The following is a 24,252-nucleotide window of genomic DNA, read 5'->3' as shown; positions in this document are numbered from 1 at the left end:
AGTGAAGCTCCAGCATTTCTTTTGTCGTACCATGTTAATGTTTTCCTTCCCTCTCTTGTTCTAGATGGGAGATATGAAGGGGCAGGAGAAGAGGAACCTGGAGGAGAGCCAGGAAAAACAGCTGGATGGAGCCTGGCTGGACCAGAGTTTGGGAGCTTTCCCAGCAGAGGTACCGTCACTGGTTTGAGGAGCTGCCACTCCTCAGAGCTCCAGTTCATCTCCCTGGCTGCTGACAGGCCTTGGCACATCCCTTTTTCTGGCCAGGGTTTGTCTCTGAGGAGTTCTCCTGCAGCTCAGCACCAGTTTTTTTCCTTTGGGGAGTTCCCACACTGTTTCCACACTTTTGTGGAACTACAGGTAACTGTGGCTGTAAGGCCTCAAAGGGTCACAGGCAGTACAGGTCACCCAGCCAGCTTTCACCTTCTCTTTGGCAGAAATTAAGTGCTATTTCTCTCTTGTCACCCAGCTGCTCTGGTGCTCTCAGCAAGGGCAGGAACACTGTTCTGAATTTGTACCTCCAGAGCAATGAAAGCAATAGATTTGCTTAAGCAGACTCCTCACCCACAGGCTAAATAAATAAATACAGATCTGGAAGTGTCACTGTGTGATCTTGTACCTCAGTGAACAATCCCTGTGCTCCCTGAACACCATCCTGTGTGGGAGTTCCTGCAGTGTTTGGGTTTGAGGTCGTAGTGGAGCTGATTCCCACTTTGGGGATGCAGAGCTAAGCAGTGGAGGTTTCCTGAGGGGAGAATCTTTGCTTTTCCCCAGTCTGCCTCTCTGGGTAAATTGCAGCTTTCTCAACTCTCAAAATGTTGCTGCTCTCCCAGCACCGGGGTTTTGTTGTTTTGTTGTTCCTCCAATTCCCAAGGATCTGTTTCCTTTTTTCTTTAATTTAAAACCGAACCCATCTGTTTTGTGGCTGTGTAAAAAAGCCTTGAAAATGTGAAGCTAAATGGCTCAAGAACAGAATGAATTCCAAATGTCGTTATTTAGAATAACCTGATTTTAATTTTGCTCCTGCAAAATTTGGGTGAAATATTTTCTGAGTTTTGGGACTGCATAACACAGTTGTGAGATATCAGTGTTACAATTGATCACGTGAGTTATAACCAAAATAACTGATGGCAAGAAAGCTTTCCAGGCACTGCAGCACTTTGATGTTGTTCTGTTTGTTGTCCCTGGGTGTCTGTGCAGGGCAAACAGCCACACAGCAGTGGAGATTTGTGCAAGCAATAGAAAAGCAATGGTCTGTATCTGTTCTTTAGCATTAGAAAGGCAGAAAACCAATTTTTGAATGGCTGGGGAGTTGTGTAAAGAAGTCTCAAAGTCCAGAGTGATGTGTGAGCTAATTTAGCTGTGCTGGTAAAATGGACATTTCTCTGAGGGGAAAATCCATGTAATTTGCTTTGGGGATGTGTCCCAGAAGGACAGAATGGAGAGAAGATGGGATCTGCAATGGGGCAATGTTAAAAGGAACAAACTTTTCATCTAAATAGAGGATATTTCCTGCCTTCACTGGTTTCTCTTTAATGATCTCTAATGAGTGGATCTGTATTGACTTTAATCCTCAGCCTTCACCCAGGCATTTTTCACATTTCCTGTGAGAATTGGTAGGAGCAAAACTGCATCGAGTTCAGCTGCAACAGGGCAGAGCAGGAGAGTCCCACACTCCTCTTTGCTGCATTTCTAGGCAGAAATTGTTTATTTGTTGGATTAATCACTCAAAGTTACAGACATGTCAGCAAAGTCATGATTTGATTTACTGCTGCTGATTTTGCATCATCCTGAAAGGTCAGAGCTTGACTCACAGGCTGCATTTGTAAGCCTGGCAGCAACCAAAGCATTATTTTCTGTTGTGAGGAAATCTGTTGAAAATCCTTAAAACAAGCCCTGGGATCCCACCACACTCTGTGGGTGGTGGCTTTGCAATTCTTGGTTTTTTCTTCATTTCCCCACCTGAAAACTCCCTGTTTGAGTTAATGACATTAATTACATTGCCCAGACCAGGGAGCTGGAGGCTGAATTAGCTGTCAGAGGAGGGGAGCAAAACAGAGAGCTCTGAAATAGGACAATTTAGGCAACATCTTTAAAAGCTGAAGTGCATTTTACCTTTATATGGTTGATGATTCTGAGTCTGTATTCAGCCAGTCACATCTTTATTACAACATAGAAAATGTCTTGAGTGGTTTTAGATGTTATTTTCCTCTGGACACTTTCCTGATGTATCCTTGGGGCTTTCTCACAGCAAAAGTAGAATTATGTACCTGTGTGTGACTGTGTTTTAGGGGAAAAATGAGAATAGTGCTTACTTTTTAAGAACTATGTCTGCTGGTCTCTGCTGTTACTTTAGTAATTGGACTGCAGGTTAATAAATGACTTCTTTTAATCATGATTTTCCAATTCCTGAGGGAAGTATGAGAGCCACTGGGAAGAAGAGATTTACGAGTCACAAAAGGTTAGAAGTAAAAACCTTCACAGCAGAGGGTGACTTTATTTTTAACAGCTCTGATCTTGGGTGTGTTTCCTGAGCAGGTGCTTGTGCTTGTGTCAGGATATGGAACAGGACACGCTGGAGCAGCCAGGACAGTGCCAGTAACTCCCCACAGCCTGTGATGAAGAAAAATTACATCAACTTCACTCCAGGTATGTCAGGGAAAGCAAGGGAAAAGCCTTTGTGGTGCTGCTTGAACACACACACACTTTCTTCTGGGGAAGTTGATAAGCTGACATTTTCTGTAGCCTTAGCAGGAGCCCAGGAATTCATCCCTTGGAAGGAAAAAGGAAAAGGAAAAGCCCTTGCTTTGATCTGTAAGTATTGTTAGTTCTTTCCACTATTTTCATCTCTGCTTCCCCCCTCAAAAAAAAGGTAAGTGAATATTGGAACATGGCAGTGAGAGCAAAGGTTTAGGCTTAGGCTGAGAAATCTCTTTTTAAAACTAGCTGAATCAGTTTTTTCCTCTGAAAGCAAAATAAAAAAACCCTGCATTTTTTATACTTCCTTTTAACTACCCAGAACTACTATAACCTCAGTGGTATCTTGTGTATGTTTTAACACACAAGCCAGATGTCATTAACACAGCTCGACCCACAGTATTTTACTATTTCAGGAAGCAGGAGATCAGAGCTTTGAGTTTTCCTGGATTAGAAAAGGTATCCTTGATTCCCCACGATAGCAGAGGCTCTCAGAAGGGCTCTGTGTGCACAGTATTTCCCCAAACTGAGTAAACAGTTTTAAGATAAGCAGCTTTTTGACTATTAAATGTAGCAGGAATTTGGCTGACACAGCTTCGTGTTGACAGATGCCTTTGTGTCTCTTTGTGATGGAGAGAAGACAGATGTTCTCCCTGGCATTTAAGAAAGCTGCTGCTTAGCAAAATAAAATGTAAAATTAGACTGAACAGTGCAGCAGTGAGCAGTGAAACTGGCTGGGCTGCAAGCAAGAGGAGATTGAAAGGGTCTCATGTGACTGCAGTGAAATGTGCTCTTGTGGAAGTCAGTAACTGCTTTGTCATTATGTGAAATTAGCCTGTGGAAAAAGAAATTCTGTTTTTTCCAGTTCTGCCACATTATAAATGCATGCCAGTGTGAATATCCATGTATAACTAATCCCATGCCAACCATTCCCAGCAGAGAGGAATGTCCCTGGCTATTGCTGCCCAAGTGACACAGCAATTAGCAGCTCTAAACCCCTGAGCCTGCCCATTGTCGTCTGCTGAACTGGGCTCCTGAGCTTCACAAAGGAAAATAGGAGAATTTCCTATTTCATGTTCCTCAGGGATGGGTGCTGCTGTTGGATGGGGATGGAGCCTTCAGCAGGACACTGTCCACAAGGAAGGGGCAGCTCATGGAGGAGCCTGTACTGGGAATGCTCTGGTGTTTGGCACTGCTCCCACTGTGAGTAACTGCAGCTTAAAAAGAAGCAATTAAATTATTTTGGCTGTCTTACACCCAAGAAAGCTCTTGAGGTAGCTGTTCAGAGAGGGGCAGAATGTTCCCATTTAAAGAGAGGGTAAAAAATTATTAAATTGATATAGTTTTTAGCAAGGGCCCTTCAGGGATAGAATGTGCTTTATCATACCTTGTAATCCAGCTGTGGAATCAGTCTGCTAAGGGAAGAGAGCTGAGACCTGGGAACATACCTGGGGCTGTGTCCATGCCAGAGGACACGGATCAGGAGGATGCAGAGGGGTTTAAATTTCAAGAAGGATCTAAAGATAGTGTGAACATTCCCCTGGGCCAAGCCTAAGTGTGCCAGCTCTCGGGAGTGCACAAATAACACTGGAAATGCTCCTGGATGGGTCTTGCCCGGGTGTCACGTTAAGAACATGAGCTGGTGGCAGTGTTTGGATACTGGAGAAGTCTCCATTCACAGGGATCATCCCGAGCCTGAGCAGTGCCACTCCCAGGCTGCTGAGGTTCCTTTAGCCCAGCTGGGCAGGTCAGTGGTCACTGTCCAGTGCCAGCACTCCGTGAGGACACAGCCATCGTGCCCAGGTGCCCACACACAGCTGTGACCTGTTGTACCACTCTAGGTCACACCAGCACTGCCCAGCTCTCTCTGGCCTCTGGATAGATTTGTCTGCAAAGGTAATTTTCACAACCAATCCAGCCTGAAGTGGATCAGAACTGCATTCTGGAGAGGGCACTCCTGACCTCTGCCCAGAGCCCAGCTCAGTGCTGATGATGTCAGGTCTGCTTTCTGAAACTGAAACAATGGTTGGATTGAAATTATTAAAACTAATGGTCGTGCCTAGGGATGAGATTACAAATGCACAGCTGGGTTTGCCTCTAATTTAGGTCTCAGAAAAAGATGCCATTACAAATACTGGAGGGCTTAATGAAATGTGTGTCTGGGCTGGTTTCTCCAGGCCACGGTGCCACCCCCCTGTGCAGGATTACTGCTTGTGCCAGTTAGAAAAACCCTTTTACCATGCAGAAAATGGAGTTTGCTGTAAGTTACTGGCCTGGAAGACAGCGATGTTCCTGGCCTGTGCTGTGGAGCCCCCAAAACGTTGGTGAAGGGATGTTTTCCCTTTTTCCTGAAGGGAAAGCAGCTCCCCTCAGAGCGCAGCCTGTGAGGCCTGTGGGGTGTGTTGTCCTTGGCCTCCCTCCCACACACCCTCACAACATGGATTTGGGCCTCTTTCCATGGGTTTTGGAGAGGAATGTGTTTCAGATGTGTTAAACCAATCCTCCTGGAAGTGTTCTCATGGAATCTCCCTCACGCCGAGCCCAGCCATGCCAGGCCTGCCGTGTTTTCAAACCCTTCATGCCCTGCTGAGCCAGCAGCAACTTCGTGTCTCCTTCCTTTTAGAGGCTCCTTTTTTCGCACTTTGGAGCCCCTTCTAATGCACTGAGTGTTGAAAGTTCTCTGCAGGTTCTTGCCTGGTTCACTGGGCTTTCTCAAACTCAGGTAATTACAACTACTTTTTTAAGGATTAACCATCTCCAGTGCCATTGGAATGCTGCTCACCCGGAACAGAGGACAAAATACAGCTGTGTTCTCCAGGCAGGGATTCCCGTTCTCTAGGTGACACTTGAAGAAGCTGGGGGACAAACAAAATGCCAGAAAACTGGTCTTTTCATGACCAGAAATGCAGAAGCAGCTGGTGTTTTCCACACCAGTCCCTGTCCAGGTGAGCTCCTCAAGGCCCAGCATGGCTGCTGGGGCAGCCACAGCATTTTCTATTCCTGTAAAGGGTTTGTTGACAAACTCTTGTAGGGAAACCCCCCTTGAACCCCAGGCTGAGGCTGTGGCAGCCCCATCAGTGGGGTTATGGTCCTAAAAAAGGAAGGAAAGCAGGATGTGGCCAGAAGTTTGTTCCTGCCTCCAGCTCACAAAGCACAGACACCAATTCCTCTCCCACCAGGCCATACAGAGGCTTAGGAACACACCTGTGATTTAAGAGCACTTTATTGTTCTTTAAGGCTACTTTTAAGTACAAAAAAAAAAGATGGCCTGCCAAACCTTTTTTTTTTTTTTTTTTTTTCCAGGTGAAACAAGGCCACAAAAGAATGGTATATTACAGATTTACAAACACAGAGAGAATCTTTCAAACTGAACTGTAGATAACCTGGCTCTGTGAAGAAACTTCACCACGTCTCGTGATGGTGAGTTCAGTTAAGTGTCCTTCCACCTCCCCCCAACCCTTTGGCTTTCGTGACATTGTTGTGTCCAATATCTGTTTTACTGGACATAGCACATTAAATCTTTATTGCCCTCAAATCCATTTACCTATCTCAGATAAGTAAATGGAACCTTGTAAAACAGCTATTATTGAAAATATTAGCTTTAAAAACATTATCTTATTTGTGTTTACAAAGAAATAGAGGAGTCACATTTTCCACAGAGTCCATCTACAGTATTAGTATTGACTGTTATACTGCTCAGTAGCCTGTAGCAATAACAAACAAGTGGCTATTAATGCTAATGCAGTGTCCTCATAGAATAACTGTGTTCCTGCACTTTTACTGTATTACAGACAAATCTACAACAACAAAAAAAAAAAAGATCAACTTTTTTCTCCAAAAAAAAAAAAAAAAAAAAAAGAATGATTACAATAAAGGAAAGGGAAAAATTAAATAGCTACATATCATTAACAAATTAATTGTTCCTCAAAAAATACCTACAAATTTCTCTGTACATTCTTTACGCACAGCGTAACGATGGTCTTAAAGTTACCTATATAAAAAAGTGTTCTTTTAACAATCTTCCTACAGAGAGTAGGGTACTGAATGCCAAAGCAAGGAAGCGTTGACTACCCAGTAAGATGGTAGTGAAATGTGTAAAACTGGGGGGCTTAGGTGTTGGGTTGGTTTTTTTTGTGGGTTTTTTTTCATTTTTTTAAAGAAAACTGAGCAGCCACCTTCTCACCAAAAGTAAGAGCCAATCTCCCAATCTCTTTCTACCCTGCACCTTTTCCAAATTAAATAGCTTAACTTTAAAAAAAAAAAAAAACAAAACAACAAAAAGCATAAAATAAAAGCCACAATGGACCCAATACTGTAACGTAGTCCATAATACATCACGTGGAGTTCATCTTCCAACCAGTTCTCACTTCCTACACTGAGCCCATCCTTTCAGGGGACCCAGTATAAAAACCAAGCCCTAGCTGCAACTGTCCTGGGAAGATGGAATGTACGGGGGAGAGTAGTTACACTTAACAAGGAGAAGAGAAGCTCTTAGCACTAGCACAGCTGTGGTTTTATGCCTGCCTCTACTGCCTAATTTCTAGTTAGTAGCTATTAATATAGCAAATGATAATAAATGCAGTAATACCTGTATAAAGTCCCTACTGAAGGAATGTATGCTGCGACTTGGCATAGGCTGATGGATAGGCTTAAAAAAAGAAACCAAAAAATAAACAAACTGAAAGATCATCTTTCACAAACTGTAACAATCTGTTGTCCAGCCAAGATCCGTAAGGGTAGCAGTTCCTGCAGCTAGTTCAGGGTGGATTACACAGACTGGGGTTTGGGAAGCAGATCCCTGTGAAGCAGCAGTGCTGCACGAGGCCTGTCCTGAGCTGCCCTCGGTGCTGCTGCCACTAAAGTGAATAGCAAATACAAATATCATAGAGTACAACTGTACCAGCAGTAAGTATATCTAGGGTTGTTACTGACAAAAATAAACTAATTCTGAAGAGAAGCTAATAAGTATTATGATTCTTACTGTCTATACATTAATAGATACCAGCTATTTTTCATAAAACATGCATCGTTAAGCACTATGGAACCCTCCAACCTCAGCTCTAGTCTAACAAACTGCAGTGTTTAGGAAAAAATGCCCGTGTTCTGTAAATTATGCAGTCCAGTTGCAAGCACTAAGCACCTGAAATCTAAAGAGAGAAAGACCTATAACCTGTATGAGACTTCCCCTTCCAAAGCTGTTTTGCTCTAAGAAAAATCAAACTGATAGAAATGTCATCCTTAAACCCTTTTTTCAGCAGTTTGCCCTCAAAATATTAGCCTCTTCCAGAAAGTTGCTGTGCAACTTCAGTCCTCCTCCAATAGTGCAAATCATACATGACAGTTCTTTTCAAGTATATACATACAAAATTACTTCACAGAGGGAAAAAAAAAGGCAATGTAAGCAAACCAGACAAATTCTAGTCTTGAGAAGCTAAGAAAAGCAAAAAAAGCACTTGGGTCAACCAACTAAGTGTAATGGCTTTTGTGGATTAGCGTGCATTATCTTTTTAAGGGGCAGCAGATTTGCATCAGAGGTTTCTTTGGTAATTGAGGCAGGAAAAAAAGGATGCTACATCGTATGAATCTTTATGAAATAGTTCCTGCTATCGTCTTTAAGGGCACCCTTTTACAAAAAAAACAAGAAAGTGAGTACACAAAAACATGTGTCGAAAACTAACCTCCCCTCCCCCACCACTATTTAAGCACTGTTCCAAGCTCAGTCAAACCATGCAAATTCACCACGGGAAGGGTCCTGTCCTCAGGAGACCACGGAGGGTGAGTGATTGTGATTGACCATGTGGGAGGAAGGGGACGCCTGGCCCCGCCGCGACGCCGACTCGGGGCTGCCCGACACCCCGTCCTTGGCAGCCTTGATCTGCAGCCACGTGTCCCCCAGTGCTTTGGCAAAGTGGTCATCCACTGACCCTGTGATGGACACCGAGTTTGCCACTGGCTCAGGCTCCTTGTAGTTCTTGCCGAGGCTCCTGCGGAAGTGCTCCTCCACCACCGGGTCACAGGCAGTGGTGGCTGTGGGGACAGGAGGCAGAGGGGGAGTTAAAAGCCTGGCACTGAGTGCTGCACTCACAACCTGCACTTTATCCTGTTCTCTGTCACAGACTCTGGGAATAGCTTGGGTTGGAAGGACCTTAAAGCTCATCCCATTCATTCCAACCCCCTCCCACTGTCCCAGGCTGCTCCAAGCCCCAATGTCCAGCCTGGCCTTGGGCACTTCCAGGGATCCAGGGGCAGCCACAGCTGCTCTGGGCACCCTGTGCCAGGGCCTCCCCACACCCTCACAGGGAGGGATTTCTTCCCAATATCCCACCTAACCCTGCCTTCTGACAGTGGGAAGCCATTCCCCTTGTCCCATCACCTCAGGCCCTTGTCCAAAGTCCCTCTCCAGCTCTCCTGGAGCCCCTTTAGGAACTGGAAGGGCCTTCTCCTCTCCCGGCTGAACACCACCCCCTCTCTCCTAGCCTGTCACCAGAGCAGAAGGGCTCCAACCCTCAAAGCATCTCCCCCTGTAGTATAATGCCCTGTCACTACAAGTCCCAGTCACGAAGATGGCCTTCCTTACACCCTTACAGACCTGGGAGTGAAAGCAGTGGGGAACAAGGTGGGGAGGAAGGAGTTAAAATGAAAGAAAAAAAACTGGAGTTAAGTATTTTTGCTTTTCTGTGACCTGCAACAGGTGAGCATTTATATATAATTGTATTTCTCCCTTAGGCAACCAACATCTCCAGCTCCAATTCTATGGAAACCTTCTCCCAAAACAATCACATAGAACCTATATTTAGGCTTAAATGGAATTAATGATGTAAACAGTTGTTTAAAATCAGCTCCCAAGCCTGCTGATAGCAGTCAGGTGTGAGGAGACCTCATCCTAAATTGCAGTATGCCAAAAGCTGAGCTCAGGGTTTCATCTTACTCCACGCACTTGTGCTGGGAGCAGTCAGAACTAAATGAATCATGGCCACTGCAGTAAGTGCTGTAAGACTATTACAAGAGCCTTAAAAGACAGGTTTTGAACAGGAACTGCAGTAATTCCTCAGACTGAACATAAGAGCACTGCAGTTTTACAGTTTAGAACCAGTATTTGTATGTCTCAATGAGAATTATCTTTCCAAAAATCCTTGGAACTGTTGGGATCCATGGCACTGCCCCCGTGCTCCAGCAAGGCTTGATTGATCCTAAAATAAACATGAGTGTCATGCACAGATACCTCTTCACCTGCCAGGAGACAAATCTTTTTTGGAAACATCTACCCCCTGTTCCCATGCCCACTGGAGCAGCTCCCCTGGGAGCAGTAGCACCAGTTTGTGAGAAAACTTGTAACATCTGAGATCCCCAATGATTGATTTCTCCAAGAGTCTAAGGGTCTCCTTCAGCTCCCAGTCCGAGTTATCAACAGCACACTGATCTTCATAAAAATAAAAAAAATACTACTCCTAATAAAAATACTTACAATTACCCTACTATGGACTTTAGGTTGCTGCCTGCATCATCCTGGTATTGTTCCATGGACACATCCTGGCTGCTGGAGCCACACTGCCCTGGGCTTTTGGCAATGCTGCAAGTTAAAGCTCTGCCTCAGCAGGTAAAGGACTTGCAAGGGAAGGGCTGAGCTTCCCCTGTGCTTTCTGTGCAGGGAGAGTGAACAGAAACAGCCCAGGGTTCCCAGCAAGTACTGCCTGACCAGATTTCATGAACAGTACTAATTGCACAGAAGGCAGAAAGCTAAAGCTCCCTGCTTGGGTTGCTGTAGCAACTGCCCTCCAAAGCTTTTTGTGTTCTCCGTGCAGAGCAGGGTGGAGGGTACAGGCTTTGGAAGGGTATTTGTGGCTGCAGGAAAGATTTCTGCGACTGCAGCTGAATCACAAGAGTCTCCTGGCCATTGAGAGAGCACAGAAACTACAGCTCCTAAAATAAGAGCGTGGGGGGATCTGCTGGCCCTGGCTGCTGTTTGTCAGCTGGGCTAAAATAAACATAATGACTTATTTGTCTGTGTGGGGTGCTCGGGGTTTTTTTTTTTTTTTAAAAAGAAGCTTTTTAAAACAAGAAGAAAGAACACCCCTCTCCCCCTAATTCTGCATTGGTACTTTCTGCTGGGGGACGCAAAGGGGTGTGCATTGTTTCACCTCCTTTTCTCCCTGGTAATATGGGCACAGTGGAGCCCATTCTGCTGTCCTGGAATCCCAGTGGGGCCGGTTTGGAGTGTGGCACTTACAGCTGGAGGGTCTCCTGTAGGCAGCCCCGGAGCAGGCGCTGTGGGCGATGGGGCAGTGGGACAGGTTGCAGTTCCGGTTGTTGGCAGAAGCACAGGTGATAACAGAGGGACGGTTCTGGAGGGGACACAAGTGTCACACTCAGGCCAGCAGCAGCAGCAATTAAACCCACTTTGTATTAACCCCCCAAATATTCAGCTGTTTCTTTGGTTAAAAATAAAAATCCACATTGCATTTCCACAAAGGTTCTTGTTACTTAAGCGAACCGAAAAAGGGCAGCGTGCAAGCAAATCTTAAAAGTGATTTTACAGTGATTGTTGCCACTTTACAGCCCCAACAATTAAACCCATAAACTACTCAATTCATATTAACCTCCCAAATATCCAATATTCTTTTATCAAAATAAAAATCCACATTGCATTTCCATGGCAGTTCTTGCTATTTCAGTGAACAGAAAAAGGGCAGTGTGAAAGCAAATCTTAAAAGTGGTTTTACAGTCATTGTGTCAACTTCACAGAGTTCCATATGCAGCACTAAATGCCAACACATTAAATGTTTGTTTCATTCTATGGCCACGCATCTTTGTCAGGACTCAGAAGGGTTTTGCACATTTTACAGGTATTTGTTGTCTTGGTGTTATAATTTTAATCAGAAGTTGAGTTATCCTAGCCCTACCTCTGTATTCCACAGTGCATCCTAATCCCATAGGATGTACAATATGAAGAACTCTGAGCCAGCCTCGACCACAAGTCCTTTCCTGTTGTAATTCACCTGCCTTTCCAGCACTACTTAATTAGCATCACTGTCATTCTCAGCACATGCAAATTCCCCAAAATGTCTATTCACAGCTACATTACAGCATCAGAACTGCACCATCTATACTTCCTACAAAGTGTAAACATAAAATGCTCTTTTCATAGTTGTTTACTGTGGAAATGTTACACTGAAACAAAGCCTTGGGTAAAGAAACGCCCCAGTTTCTCCAGGTGGCTGAAGGGAAATAACACAGGTATTGGAATAAATTTCATATATTTGATCATGCAGAGTCTATTATACTCAATGCAAATTAATTAGTAGTGTTCAAAAGATTAACACGATGTAATTTAATTTCTTGGCCATTTTACACAATTTTACCCACAAAAAAATCACCTACCCCCATACAAGGTCAGTGAGGAAGGAGGGAATTTTCCTTCTTTGGTGGTACTTTAGGCAGAGTAAGAGCAAGACCAGTAAAGTCAGAGCTGAGCTTTCCAGGGAGGTTGAACACTATTTTTGCCAGGACAAAACAGCAATGAGGTTATTTACATCTTACTGCACTGGCAGCAAAGTAAAAAAACAGTAAATAAAGAAAAAATAATGATTTAATTTTTCTGTAAGCAGTTCACGTGTGGGAGTATTTATTTTCTATAGGGGCCAGGATTTTGTGCCTCTCTGAAGTGGTGTATTTTATATTTTAATCTCGTCAGAAGAGTATTTTGGACATGCAAGAGGAGGGAAGTAGAGCAAAGACAGGTAATAATGTCTCAGAAATGCACGTGCCAACACCTCAAAGACCCAAGGGACAGGATAAGGCACCGTGCAGAATCCTCTGCTATGGTTGTGTGTGTACAGAATACAGAAGCTTACACAAAAATGTTGAGATAAACTGAGAATTTAGTAACAATCACTAACTACAGCAGCTGAATACCCCTGTCCTGCTGCAAATAAGGCATTTTTCTCCCACCTGTTCATTAGAAACAGAGTAAGATGAAATCTCATTCAACCTGTTACGGTTAAAGAAAAACAACCCCAAAACAAGGAATCATCAAACTAGGATTTCTTTTTTTCAGTACACTTTTTGTTACATATGATTCCTACTCTGTGCTCTTAGCAAGGCCTTGCCTCAGCATCCTATTTTCCCAGGAAAAATGATTGTAATCTAGTTCAAAATGTCAAAGAGAGGGGTCCAGGGAAGGAAGAGCTTGGGTACATGGGCCAGTTTAATTTCTCAGCTGCAGCTCATCACAGCTCAACTCTCTTGCTTTGTCTCTCCACTTGTAAGAGGGATAAAAGTGAGGCTGACACATAAGAAAACTGTTCTTGCCTAACCTGCACAGAGATGGCTCAGCTTCAGCACTTCTGCAGCAAAACAAACACCATGTGCAAGATGGCAAAGAACAACCAACCAACAAAAAAACCTTAACAACCACTCCGGCATATGGAAATAAGGCATAAATTAATCAAAAATAATGACTTGGCTTTAGGAAAAGTGAATTAGTGATGCAACATTACTCTGAACAACGCAGCAAATGCTTTTGGCTGGCTAAAACTAAGATCATTCAGTGTCAAATATTCCCTTATGTGTTGTACCCCTTCTTCAGGGTGGAGAGAACTGGGACAGAGGGGAGGGGACACACAGGGATCACCAGGAGAGGCACAGGTGATGCCCCCAGGCATTGCCTGGCAGGTGCTGGGGCGTCCCTGAACCACACTCTGAATTCCCAGTTCAAACACATGTACTCCCAAATAAAACCCAGGCATTCCCAGGCTTGGGAATGTCACAATGAATGTCACAACGAGCTGTGACACTCAGTGTGCATTTTTAAACCACATCCTGCCTGAGGAGCAGCTTCTCCTCCCAGGCTGTGGTTGCAGCTGGGAGCCCTCCCCGTGCCCCAGCCGGGACAATCCCGTACCTGCTGCCGCTCCACGCTGCTCAGGCTGGGGGAGATGCCGACTGTCCTGGCTGCATCCATGCTGTTTTTGGTCAGTGCTAGGGGCTGCTCCATGCTCAGGCTCGGGATGGAGGCGTACATGTGGTTGGCATGGAGGCTCATGGTGGGGGCAGCCGCCCGCTCGATGGGGCTGCGGCTCCGCTCCCGGTGCTCCTTCCGGTAATCCCCGTTGGCAGTCTTGGTTCTGGCAGGGGACAAAACAGGGAAGAGGCCTTAGTGTTGTTCCAGGCCGTCCTGAGACGTGCAACGTTCCGTCAGTCCTGTCAGGAACACGAGGAAGTGCACTTTGCTAGGCGGAATCCCCCAGTGGGACATCCCAAAGAGAAGCCAACCCCCCAGATCTGCCAGCTCTGCCAACCAGCATCTCTCTTCAGCCCAGAATTTCTTCAGATACTCATCTAGATGCACCAAGAAACAACTTTTTTTTAAGACCAGACCCCTCCTCATTTACCATACTATTAATCCCATTCCATCTAACACTGCAATATTCCCTAAGCATTGCTGAAGCCCAAGGAAAGTTTATTTTACTGAAAAGACATGGCTGATATCAGCATAAATGCAGGGAGCCAAGGCAGGAAGCAAAATTTTCAGAGGAGAAAATGAAGGAAAAGCAAACGACACTGCATTTATCTCAGAATCCCTTAATTACAACTGCTCTTTCAAAGGAGTAATTTCCAGCTACTCCTGAACAGTAAATCCCTATAGATGTGCTCACATAATGAGCCCATCATTCACTGCAATGAGAAGAAAGCTGGGTTTGTATCTGTGTATGGGGGACTTCAGTTCCCATACAGCAACAGAATTGTCATTAAAGGCAAGCCAGTGACTCAAGGGAAGAGCACTTCCCTCCTCACCAGGTGAACGTGGGCATCCCCAGCAGCCTGGAGTCACCAGTGCTGGAAGAGCTCACACAGTGCCTGCACTGACTGGGCCTCAGTGGGGACCCGCACACTCCAGCTGCAGAGGAAAGCACCAGAAGGGACCACTGGCTCTATGGAAAATAAAAATAACAGCCTGTCTTTGGACCATTCCTGAGTATCAGTGAAATGCCCTCTGTGTCCTGTCTGCGTGTGAAAGTCAAGGTGGTTTTTCCCCTGCTTTTTAAAGCCTATCGTAGCAAATTAATATGCAGGAAAAATCTTTAAAAATGCTGTGATGAAAGGCAGAGACAGAAAAGGAATTGGTATTCAATGCTGAAGTTACAAGTTCAAACAGTCTATTTCAATGAGAAAATCTCTCCAAAAGCAAGGCTGAGGGGAAAAAGTCCTGCCAATAGAGGGAAATAAGGAGCCCCTAAAACACCCACACGGGGTGTGGGGATGTCCCTTGGTGATCCTGCCCAGCCCTAAATCCTTTAGCCTCAACAACATCCCATGGTCATGGATTCCAGGCTTTAAGCTAAGTACTTTTTAAAGTCCCTTTTCTTCACAGGCTCTTTTTGTTTCTTTTTAACAACCTAAAATCCAATGGCTTGGACTGCTCTTGCCCTGACTCTTGAATTAGGAGACAAAACCATCGCTCCCCTCTCATCATCTTCCTGCCACTTCCAAGTTAATCTCTTCAACAAGCTTTTATTCCAGTAATGCTTTTTTCAAATAAAACCTGTTGCTGTACCTTTGTCACCTTTGTGGTGACACCACACCTGTCAGGTAAGAGCTAGAAGTGACCTCCTTTCTGGACATGAGGATCCAGATCTCTGCTGCATTCAGGAACAGCACCTTGGCTGAACTACTCACAATTCTTCTGTGCTATTCCTCAGCTTGCTCAAGAATCACTTGGTTGTAGAGAAATTATTGCTCCTGAATCAAATCTCAGCTCATTTTTCGTGGTAGACGCTGGGTTAACACGATGCCAGGCAACCAGTGACTTGGGAACCTCAGGACACAGGGACTCTGTGCCAAATTCCCCTGGCAGGCTGGGGAGGGCAGAGCCAACAGCATAACAATACAATTGTAACCCTTTGCATCCCCTGCTCTGCCCCCCATCTAAGGCTTGGCCCTCTTCACTAATTACAAATGAGCAGCTGCAGATTAGCAGAATCCACCGGAAAATCCAACCTTGAAGGTTTCACAGCTGGTCCTGAGTGCTGCGTGTTCCCCGAGCCTGTTTTCCAGGCTGGATTTGAATAGCAGCTCACAATTCCCCAGGAATCACTGTCCCAGCACTGTCCCAGCTCAGGTCCAGGAGAATTCAATTGCAGGAGCAGCCTCAGCCGCAAAGTTTGGACTTGCAGCGCTCTGAGCTAATGACTGAGGCAAAGTGAGTTAATGGCAGCACAACAGGCTCTGTATTTAATGTACAGTAGCTGCTCTTGGATTACAGCATGGAAACAGCTCCTGGACACAGGAATGATCCCACCCCAGCCCTGAGCAAGCAGGCAGGGAGCTCACACACAGCCTGGACAAAGGGATCCTGGGAATATCCTGGGATATCCTGGAAAACAGCAGCACCGAAACCCATGGCTAAAATCACCGTTCAGCGAATGCTCCTTCTTGGTGCTGCAATGCAGAACCTTTGGTGGCTACAAGCCAAATTGTCACTTTTCAACTAAATATTAGCTGGGCTACCACAATTAAAATTACAATTTGGAAGCTGCAAAACCACCTACAGCTCCAGGAGATTCCTACTTTTCACCGTCTCAAAGAAAAAAATAATCTCTGCTCAAAATTATTCTATTTTGTTTTAGTAAGCACAAGCTGATTTTCAAAGGAAAAGTTTTGTTTACTCCCCAAAAAATGCTTATGAAATGAAACAAAACATTCATCTACAGCAGTGGTTTGGGGTTTTTTGTTTCAGAACTCCCTTTTCAACAACTTAGTGTTGCATTTACTGGGGGAGTGGGGCTGTCAAGTGCCCACTGATGAACAAACTTACTGAAATTCCCAAGCAAAATAAATTTTCCATTTTACACAACAGTGCTTATTTCACTCATCCTCACTTTAAATGAAGAGTCACAGCCCTAAATATTGTTGAACTGGTAGTTTTTCTGCCAAAAAAAACACCACCACCACCAACATAAACAAACAAAAACCCAATCCTAACAAAAAGCATTAACACAGAAAAACCCAACAAAAATCTTCCCTAAAGGCTTTTGGAAGAAGGGACCAAAAAACTGGGCAGTGGGATCAACTTGTCTCCAGGAACAAGCACAGCAGGCAGACCTTCCCTCAAGACACCTAAAATTATTGAGTTATCTCAGCAATCTCAGCAGACCACACCCCAGGCCTTTCTGTAGGCAAATAATTCCCTCTTCCTAAATTAGAACTACTCTTCCGGGCAGGGAACTACTTACAATCCACTCCCTAAAAATCCTCTCCTCAATTCATCCACCTTCAACTCATACAGTCTCTGGAAAAAATGAAAAACACCTGAAGCTTCTACTTCCACGTCAGATATTATTTCTTCTGAGCCCAGCTGGAAATGTCCCAGCACCGTGTAGGACAGCACCATGAAAGCTCTGCCCTCGTGAAAATACAGCAGCACTTGTGAGTCCCTCCTATTCACACATAAATAGCAAATCCTACAGATACCTGACTCCTCTTGTCAGACAATTGTAAGATTACTTATAGGGCATTCATCAATTTCACATTATTAAGAAATTTAGTTGAGAACATCACTTAAAAACTAATTTTCTATGGAACAGTTGTCGTTGTTATTATAATTAGTAGTCATTCTTGTTTTGCTGTTAGACACTGTCTGAAGGGCAATCAAAACTGCCTGTGTGTGAAGATAATCATATTTCACTGAAGTCCACGAGCTCAAACATTCCAGACACTCCAGACAAGTTCAGAGATGCATCTCTCAAGTCAAATATAAGGGCCCAAAATCACACAGAAGGATTTCTGACCAAGCTTGAAAAAGAACTTAAAAATATATACTACAAACAAATCCAGCTGCCCAAACAGCTTTGCCATGCCTGGACTCCACTTTGTCTTAGAAATCAGCATTATTTTACCAACCCTGAGTCCATGAGCAGTGGGGGAGATGCCAGTGCAATTCCAGTGCTTGAAATCCAGCAATTCCCGTGGGTGAGCCCAGAGCAGACCCAGGCACTGGGAGGCATGCCCACCACCCTCCCTCCCTGCCAACACAGGCATCCCAGCTACTTCCAGGTGTGTTTTAGCAAAATCAGACACGATCCCAACCTCCAGTGAATTTCTCCAATCCTTAAAAAGCAGCCATGGTTTTCCTGCTGCTCCCCAGTGAATCAGAGCCCGCATCCAGCGCTTACCAAGCATTATGTGCTGGGGTGGCTGTCACCAAACCCACGCACATCCCAGCGTCCCAGCCCTGCTCAGAGCAGCTCCGAGGGATCCAAAGCCCTCTGTTCCCAGCGTTTTGTGCTGCAGAACCTTCACCCGAGGCTGTTCTGCTCGCTGGCACCGCGAGGGGGGAATTCACACCCGTCCCACAGCAACAGGCGGCCTCTGCCAGCTGCTGCAGGAAAAGGGAAAAAAGGGGCCCAGCAAAGGGGACAGCTCTGCCTGCACTCACTTCCAGCCTGCAGAGCCTTCAGGAACTCTTGCCAAAAGCATTACTGTACCTCCAAGGGAAGAAATCACAGACGGTTCACACTCCCTTCCGCAGAACCGGAGCTCTGGCTTGAAATGGTTGTCCACACAAAGAACAAGCACCCCCTTTTCTTCACACAAACACAATGCAGAGCATTGCTTAAGAGCAAACTTTCATTTCTGCAACCTAATTCCAATATGATTTGAGTATTTTCAGCATCTTTATAATACTTGGTTTCCAACATCTTTTACTGTCTTTATTCACTAAGTCTGAAAGAAGGCAGCTGCTTTTGTTAAAGGCTACTTAAGGATTTGTAACCCACTGATACAGAGTATCTGCTCCACTCGATGAGTATCATCTCCTGCAAAAGGATCTACGTGCACACATTAACTCTGTTACTGTGAGGTGGGAAAACTAGAATTTAAGGTGGTATTTCAAAATACAATGATGTATTTCCAGAGGGAAAAATCCCTAAGAGTTCCTTACTTAGAATTTTTTAAGCAATACAAATTCACTAAACAAACAAACAAACAAAAACCCTAACAAAACCTGAAAGTAGCAGCAATTTGCTCTGTCGGCCGATGATCTGAAGTATTCATAACATGATAAAATACTCCCAGCAGCCCAATGCCCTCTTGAATGACTGTCATCTGCATACATAACCCCTTCCCATCCCACTTTATCAGCTTTGTGCTTCCCGGTTCCTTTGAGTAGCCTTTTCCTTTTCTGGCTCAGTACTCCATCCCAAAAAGCCAGCTTGCAGAGATCCTTGTTTTTGCAGGAATCACTCCTGCCACAGAACCTGGGCATCAGATATGCTTTCCTGAGAAAGATAACGAATACCCAGCCTCAAAGGAAAGACCTTTAAGTCTAAACCATTGAAAAAACACTAAAAAGAAATAGGATAATCTCACATATAAACAAACACAAGTCAGACTTTCTGTATTTATCCTCACCAAAACAGGATTTTCAGAGCTAAACCTTGGACCAGATAGTTACTTGCAAATGGAATCAAGCAGGAGAAGAGATTTCACAGTAAAAGAAATCAATAAGCTGTGAAATGCATAAAGGAGTGTCCCATTACAGCCTGCACCAAGCACAAACATTCAGATACAGATGGATTTCCCTTCCTGAAGCAGTAATATTCACAAGTATGAAAGAATGCAAGAGAACTGCATGATGTAAGACCTCAGTCCAGAGCCAAACCAACAGAACTGCAATCTAAATCTAATGTACAGTAAAATCAATTAACACAATCTCAGATCCTACTCATTTTTCTCACAGGATTCTTTTTTAATGTTTGGCCATCTTTGCTCCAACACTTACAGGATTGTTTTAAAAGACAGCACTGGTTGCTTTGTAACAGCAAAACTCAGGGATTTATTAAATTAAAAGTTCTGTCACTGCTGGAACACGTGCGCAGATACAATGCAGAAACAATGACAAAGTTACCTTGCTGCAATAGGTGCAGACTGCAGGTTACCTGCAATTCAACTTTTTTTAAAAAGGGGGAATAAATGACTCACTAATCTCTCTGCTCTGCACTGCTGCTGCTTTGCTCAGCTCCAAACATATTCCAACTCCAAACCTACTCCAACCCGTATGTTTAGGTGTTCTTTTGCCTGGCACACCTGATGGCTCGTTCTAAATTTTCATCATTTTTTGAAGAGCCTTTATGTGAGGCCATTCCTGAGACATAAACAACAAAATTTTAACTTGTAATACATATACAGGAAAATTCTGAAATGGTAACTGATGTCATTAATTCTGCTGAGGTAGTTTTAATACAAATTAGCCTGTTAAGAAAATTTAAAAGATCATGAATGGCTCAAAAAGTGGAGCTAGAACAAGAGAAAGCTCCAGCATTTCAGTGTTACCACAACAGGAAGTGTCTAGGTATAAATGAATATTGCAGTAATCATAAAAAGTTTCCTAAAACGCACAGTCATTTCTGCAGAATAAACACAACCCCTTTTCACATCTTCGAAGTTGTGTTTAACTCTTACCAGGTGGGAACCAGCAGCTGAGCTCCCACCAGATCCAACTTACTTTTCAAGAATTGAGGGCAAAAAGTTTTCAGGCTCCCAACAATCCCATCAGTCCAAGAGGAGAAACTTTTTGATCATCTAAGCTGCAACAGGGCATCTCTGGCTTCCTTGTCCCAACTCCTGCCTAGGTACAGAGTAGTTCTTGGGAAGGAGACAGGACAAGGAACCAAGCCTGTGAGATTTATCCGATTCAGCCACCTCTCCATAACTCCTTCGAAGAACAACAGTGGCTCCAGCTGCCTCTGGAAAATCCTGCACCACGCACCAGAAAAATGCTTAATGGAAGAACTATTTCTGCCAGCTGTGAAGAGCAAGTGACAGAAGACCTGAGTGTTTCGGGAGCTGAGAAAGGCCCTGCAGAGGATGTGCTCTGTCTCTGGGAGATGCTGCTACTGCACTTTGGAGAGCATTTTTTTGGATGCCAGTTTCAGCAAAACTGCAAAACTCAGACATATCAAAGTGTGCCAGAAACTCCATCCTACAGCTTACAGTGCAGCCCAGAACAAAGGTGTCCTTTCTAGCTCAAAAGTAAACTCTGCAGAAGCCACCACAGTTGCCTGGGCGGTTTGAGGTACCTGGGGCAGTCAAACAAAGCCGGAGAAGCAGAGGGAGCCTGTCCATGCTCACACCTGGGGAGCAAGGCAGGATACTGCAGGCACTGGGATGAAGAGGATGGGATCTAGAACAGCAAATCCCTGCTGGAAGGGAAACTAAAACTATCCCTGCACAAGTCTGAGCTTCTTCAAGTGCTTAAGGCACTTCGGATACTTGGAGGGGAGAACTTCCAGGAGAGCAAATGATAAAAACATGAGGTAAAAGAGACACTCCAAATTTCTAACAAGCAGGAAGGAAAACCTGAGTGTAGGGAAAGAGCAAGGAGGCTTCCATGGAAACAGCTCCAAGGTCAGAGGGCTCAGAGGGACAGATTCTGTAAAGGGATTCATTTGTACCCACTGCAGTGCCCATCCAAATGCCTCTGGCACACATTTCCTCCTGCATTCTACCCATCCATCAGAGGGGTCATGTGCAGCTTTTGTAATTCCTTTTGAAGTCAAACTTGGCATGTGCAATGAGCCTTTTATACCCAGTCACTGGAAAATACCGTAAAAACTATTTATGATCACCCAGAGAACACCAGTGTCAGGGGAAAGGCTACACATCAAATGCAGCAGTGGGTCATGTCCCAGGGCACCAGGATCAGCCACGTGCACTCAGCACTGCCAGGGCACTTCAGTCTGTCCTGCAGGCTCTGGGAAAACTCACTGGTGTCAAACTCAATGGTGAAACCTGGCAGGACTGTTAAAGGAAATAAAAAATGCCAGTTATGTTCTCTTAGAGGATTCACTAGGTTGGTCCTTACAATATTTTCTACTTTTTTTTATTTGGGAAAAAATACTTTTGATCATCACTCAATGCCTGTCATGGAACTGTTTTTGTAAAAGTGGATACCAGCTTAAATCAATCCATGAACCCCAAATTCTCACAAGTCTGTGGGATTTTACTTAGTTCCACCACCTAAAAGACTGCATCAGGTTGAATTTTACAGCAGAGGAGCAGATTAATAATTTTCTTCAAATAGATGATAGGGGAAGTAAAACACATCAACAACATGAGCATGGCCAGTTGATTTGGTAAGAGCTTTAACAACTCAAGCCAGCCTCTGAAAATAAGGTCACAGCGCTGGAATTAACTGTGCCAAATTGTGAGGAGAAAATGGGACTACACAGCCTTCCCTGCCAGCTTCAGTGGGTCCAATGAGAAAGAGGGAAAAGGGCCTGGGATCCTTAAAGCTTACAAATTATGGTCTCTATCCATCAGATACACACTGTAGCATTAGCTGATGTGAAGCAGGAAAAGCTGAGAAACTACAATAATTCACTTCCAGACATTTCAAAAATTCTCACAAAAACCCAGGCTCTTTAGGCCTTTAGACCAAGAGCAGTGTTTAAACAACCTGTTTTAAGAAATTAGACTTTTTTCACAGGCTGTTTTAAAGAAGGGATAAACATTTCATTAAAAGTTTATTGATACTGTTTGTAATTGCTAATAAAATCCAAATTACTGAAAACTCTAGAAGCACTATAAATACAGTAACAGCTTCACTATATATTATACAGCTATTCAGACCAATACAGTAAAATATTTCCTTGAAAAGCTGGTAACCAAATGGACCCCAGCAGCAGCAGCTGAGTGTTTAGAGGGCATTTCTGCAGCTCAGGCACCCCAGTTACGTCCCCCGCCCAACTCTGCAATCAACAGTCTCCTCTCACAGCAGCTTCTGGTTTAAGGGAGACTTAATTAAAAAAGCAAATCACAAGCAAAAGTGTTTGGGGATTACACTGCCTTTTGAAGGTATTGGTTTGTGAATTGTGACAGTTACTGATTAAAAACGTGACAAAGGTTTATGAAGCATCATTTGGGCAGGAGAACATCAGTCATGTCAGCAGTGTCACTCACGCCCACACAGCTCACTGGGACCCACCCACATGGGATCCACCCACACCTAATAACACCACAGTGGTGGGTTCAATCCGTGTATGGGCCTTTCACTAAAGAGCTGGACTTGATGATCCTTGTGGGTCCTTTCCAACTTGGAATATTCTGTGACCCACCCACACTGGGACTCATCCACACGGGGTCCATCCACAGTGGGACCGATCCACCTGGGGATTCATCCACACCAGGATCCACCCATCACACGGGGATCCACCCACACTGGGATCCATCTCCACAGCATTCCCTCTGGGGAAGGCAATCCCATCACTGGGATCAAACCCTCCAGCCCCCAATGGCAGCAAAGCCCTTTTATTCCCCTCCTCTTTCTTTGGGGATAAACCTTAAACCAACCCAGCCGCAGCCCTGCACAGCCCAGACTCAGGACATCCCACAACCCCCAGCCCAGCACCACTGCCCTGTCCCTCAAGGATTCCCTGGGATTCCTCAGCTTCTTCCCCTAGATCACTATTTGGGAATTCCATCAGTCTGCCAGCACCTGGCAATGCTGCAGCAAGGAGTTAAACCTGCCAGACTGCACCTGCCATCCCACAACACCAGCACCACCAGCCTGGGGAACAAAACTACTGATCCAACCAGAAATTAATGTAGGGTTTTATTCCAAACCTTACCCTCACACAGTCATTGTCTATAGCAACCGTGTCCATAACAGTCTCATTCTCAAGAGCACAACTTTCTAGTAAAAGGCACATCTGTCAAACTGCAGGAAACATCTGGGAAAATGGTTAAATAGAAAGAAGTGAGATTAAACCTTTGTTTCCATGGGGTGGGATATACATCCAGAGTATGTTTGCAAAGGTTACTGGTTCTTTCTTGCCTCTTGCTGAGATCTCAGGCTTTTGGATTGGTGCTAAATTTCACCCCATGTTGATATAGGATGATTCACACAATGTAAAATTTTGCTTTTACCCTGGGGTAAAAATCCAACACCAGGGCTCGAGGGATTCCCCATTCATTTAAGAGTTGGACTCAGTGATCCTTGTGGTCCTTTCCAACTCAGAATATTCTGTGATTCTGTGGTTCCCATTCCATCCCTGAGTGCACAGGACCCCGGATGCCTTCCCCAAGTGGGTGATCAAACCCCTCTGTGCAACACTTACACGGCTTTTCCTCTCAAGAGGCAGCTTGGAGCCTTGCCCCATCATGGAAGGGTCATGCTCCTCCACAAAAGATGGAAAATGAAAGTGGAAAACATGGTATCAAAGCAGGGATCTAGAGCTGGCTAACAAACCCCTTCTGTCTGCAAGTGGAGCAGACACCTGAGCTAACATTGCCTGGTTTTTCAAGTACCTCAACACATACCCAAATTTTGACAGATAGGTCTTTTTGTGAAGTACTGATAAGCTATCAATCAAATTGCTTTTAGCCCTGAAACTGTTCCTAACAAACCTTTCACATGTGCTTCAACTGAAAGGGACTGGAGTGCTTTCTGAAATTCCCCCTTGGCTAAGAACTGCAAAACTCTGTGTTAAATATTAACTCAGATATGGTGGCTCTTTCAAGTCTGTCTCTGAAGGTTCAATTTAACGTACATTTCTTGAAAAC

At 44.6% G+C, this 24,252-nt stretch overlaps 2 protein-coding genes across 7 annotated transcripts in view; one reads left to right on the top strand and one right to left on the bottom strand.

Annotated features, from left to right (window-relative positions):
• The window catches only part of ATG7 (autophagy related 7), a 92,629-nt gene extending 86,077 nt beyond the window's left edge, over nucleotides 1-6,552 (top strand). For 2 of the 3 annotated variants that reach the window (XM_039559183.1, XM_019292035.3), the window contains 2 exons: nucleotides 65-169; nucleotides 2,536-6,552. The gene's annotated coding sequence lies outside the window, so the exon portion shown is untranslated. The remainder of the gene's footprint in view (nucleotides 1-64; nucleotides 170-2,535) is intronic. The other variant, XM_039559182.1, reaches the window with a different exon arrangement.
• The window catches only part of VGLL4 (vestigial like family member 4), a 73,638-nt gene continuing 55,285 nt past the window's right edge, over nucleotides 5,900-24,252 (bottom strand). For 3 of the 4 annotated variants that reach the window (XM_039559184.1, XM_039559187.1, XM_039559185.1), the window contains 3 exons: nucleotides 13,595-13,817; nucleotides 10,922-11,036; nucleotides 5,900-8,721 (listed from right to left, as the gene is read on the bottom strand). In XM_039559184.1, the coding sequence (XP_039415118.1) occupies nucleotides 8,453-8,721; nucleotides 10,922-11,036; nucleotides 13,595-13,817 (607 nt within the window). In that variant the 3' untranslated portion in view covers nucleotides 5,900-8,452. Of the gene's footprint in view, nucleotides 8,722-10,159; nucleotides 10,265-10,921; nucleotides 11,037-13,594; nucleotides 13,818-24,252 lie in introns of all 4 variants that reach the window. The other variant, XM_039559186.1, reaches the window with a different exon arrangement.

This window comes from Corvus cornix, chromosome 12, assembly GCF_000738735.6.
Source record: "Corvus cornix cornix isolate S_Up_H32 chromosome 12, ASM73873v5, whole genome shotgun sequence".
Lineage (NCBI taxonomy): Eukaryota > Metazoa > Chordata > Aves > Passeriformes > Corvidae > Corvus > Corvus cornix.
Note: the sequence above shows the minus strand (reverse complement) of the source record. Positions and strands in the feature narration are given on the sequence as shown.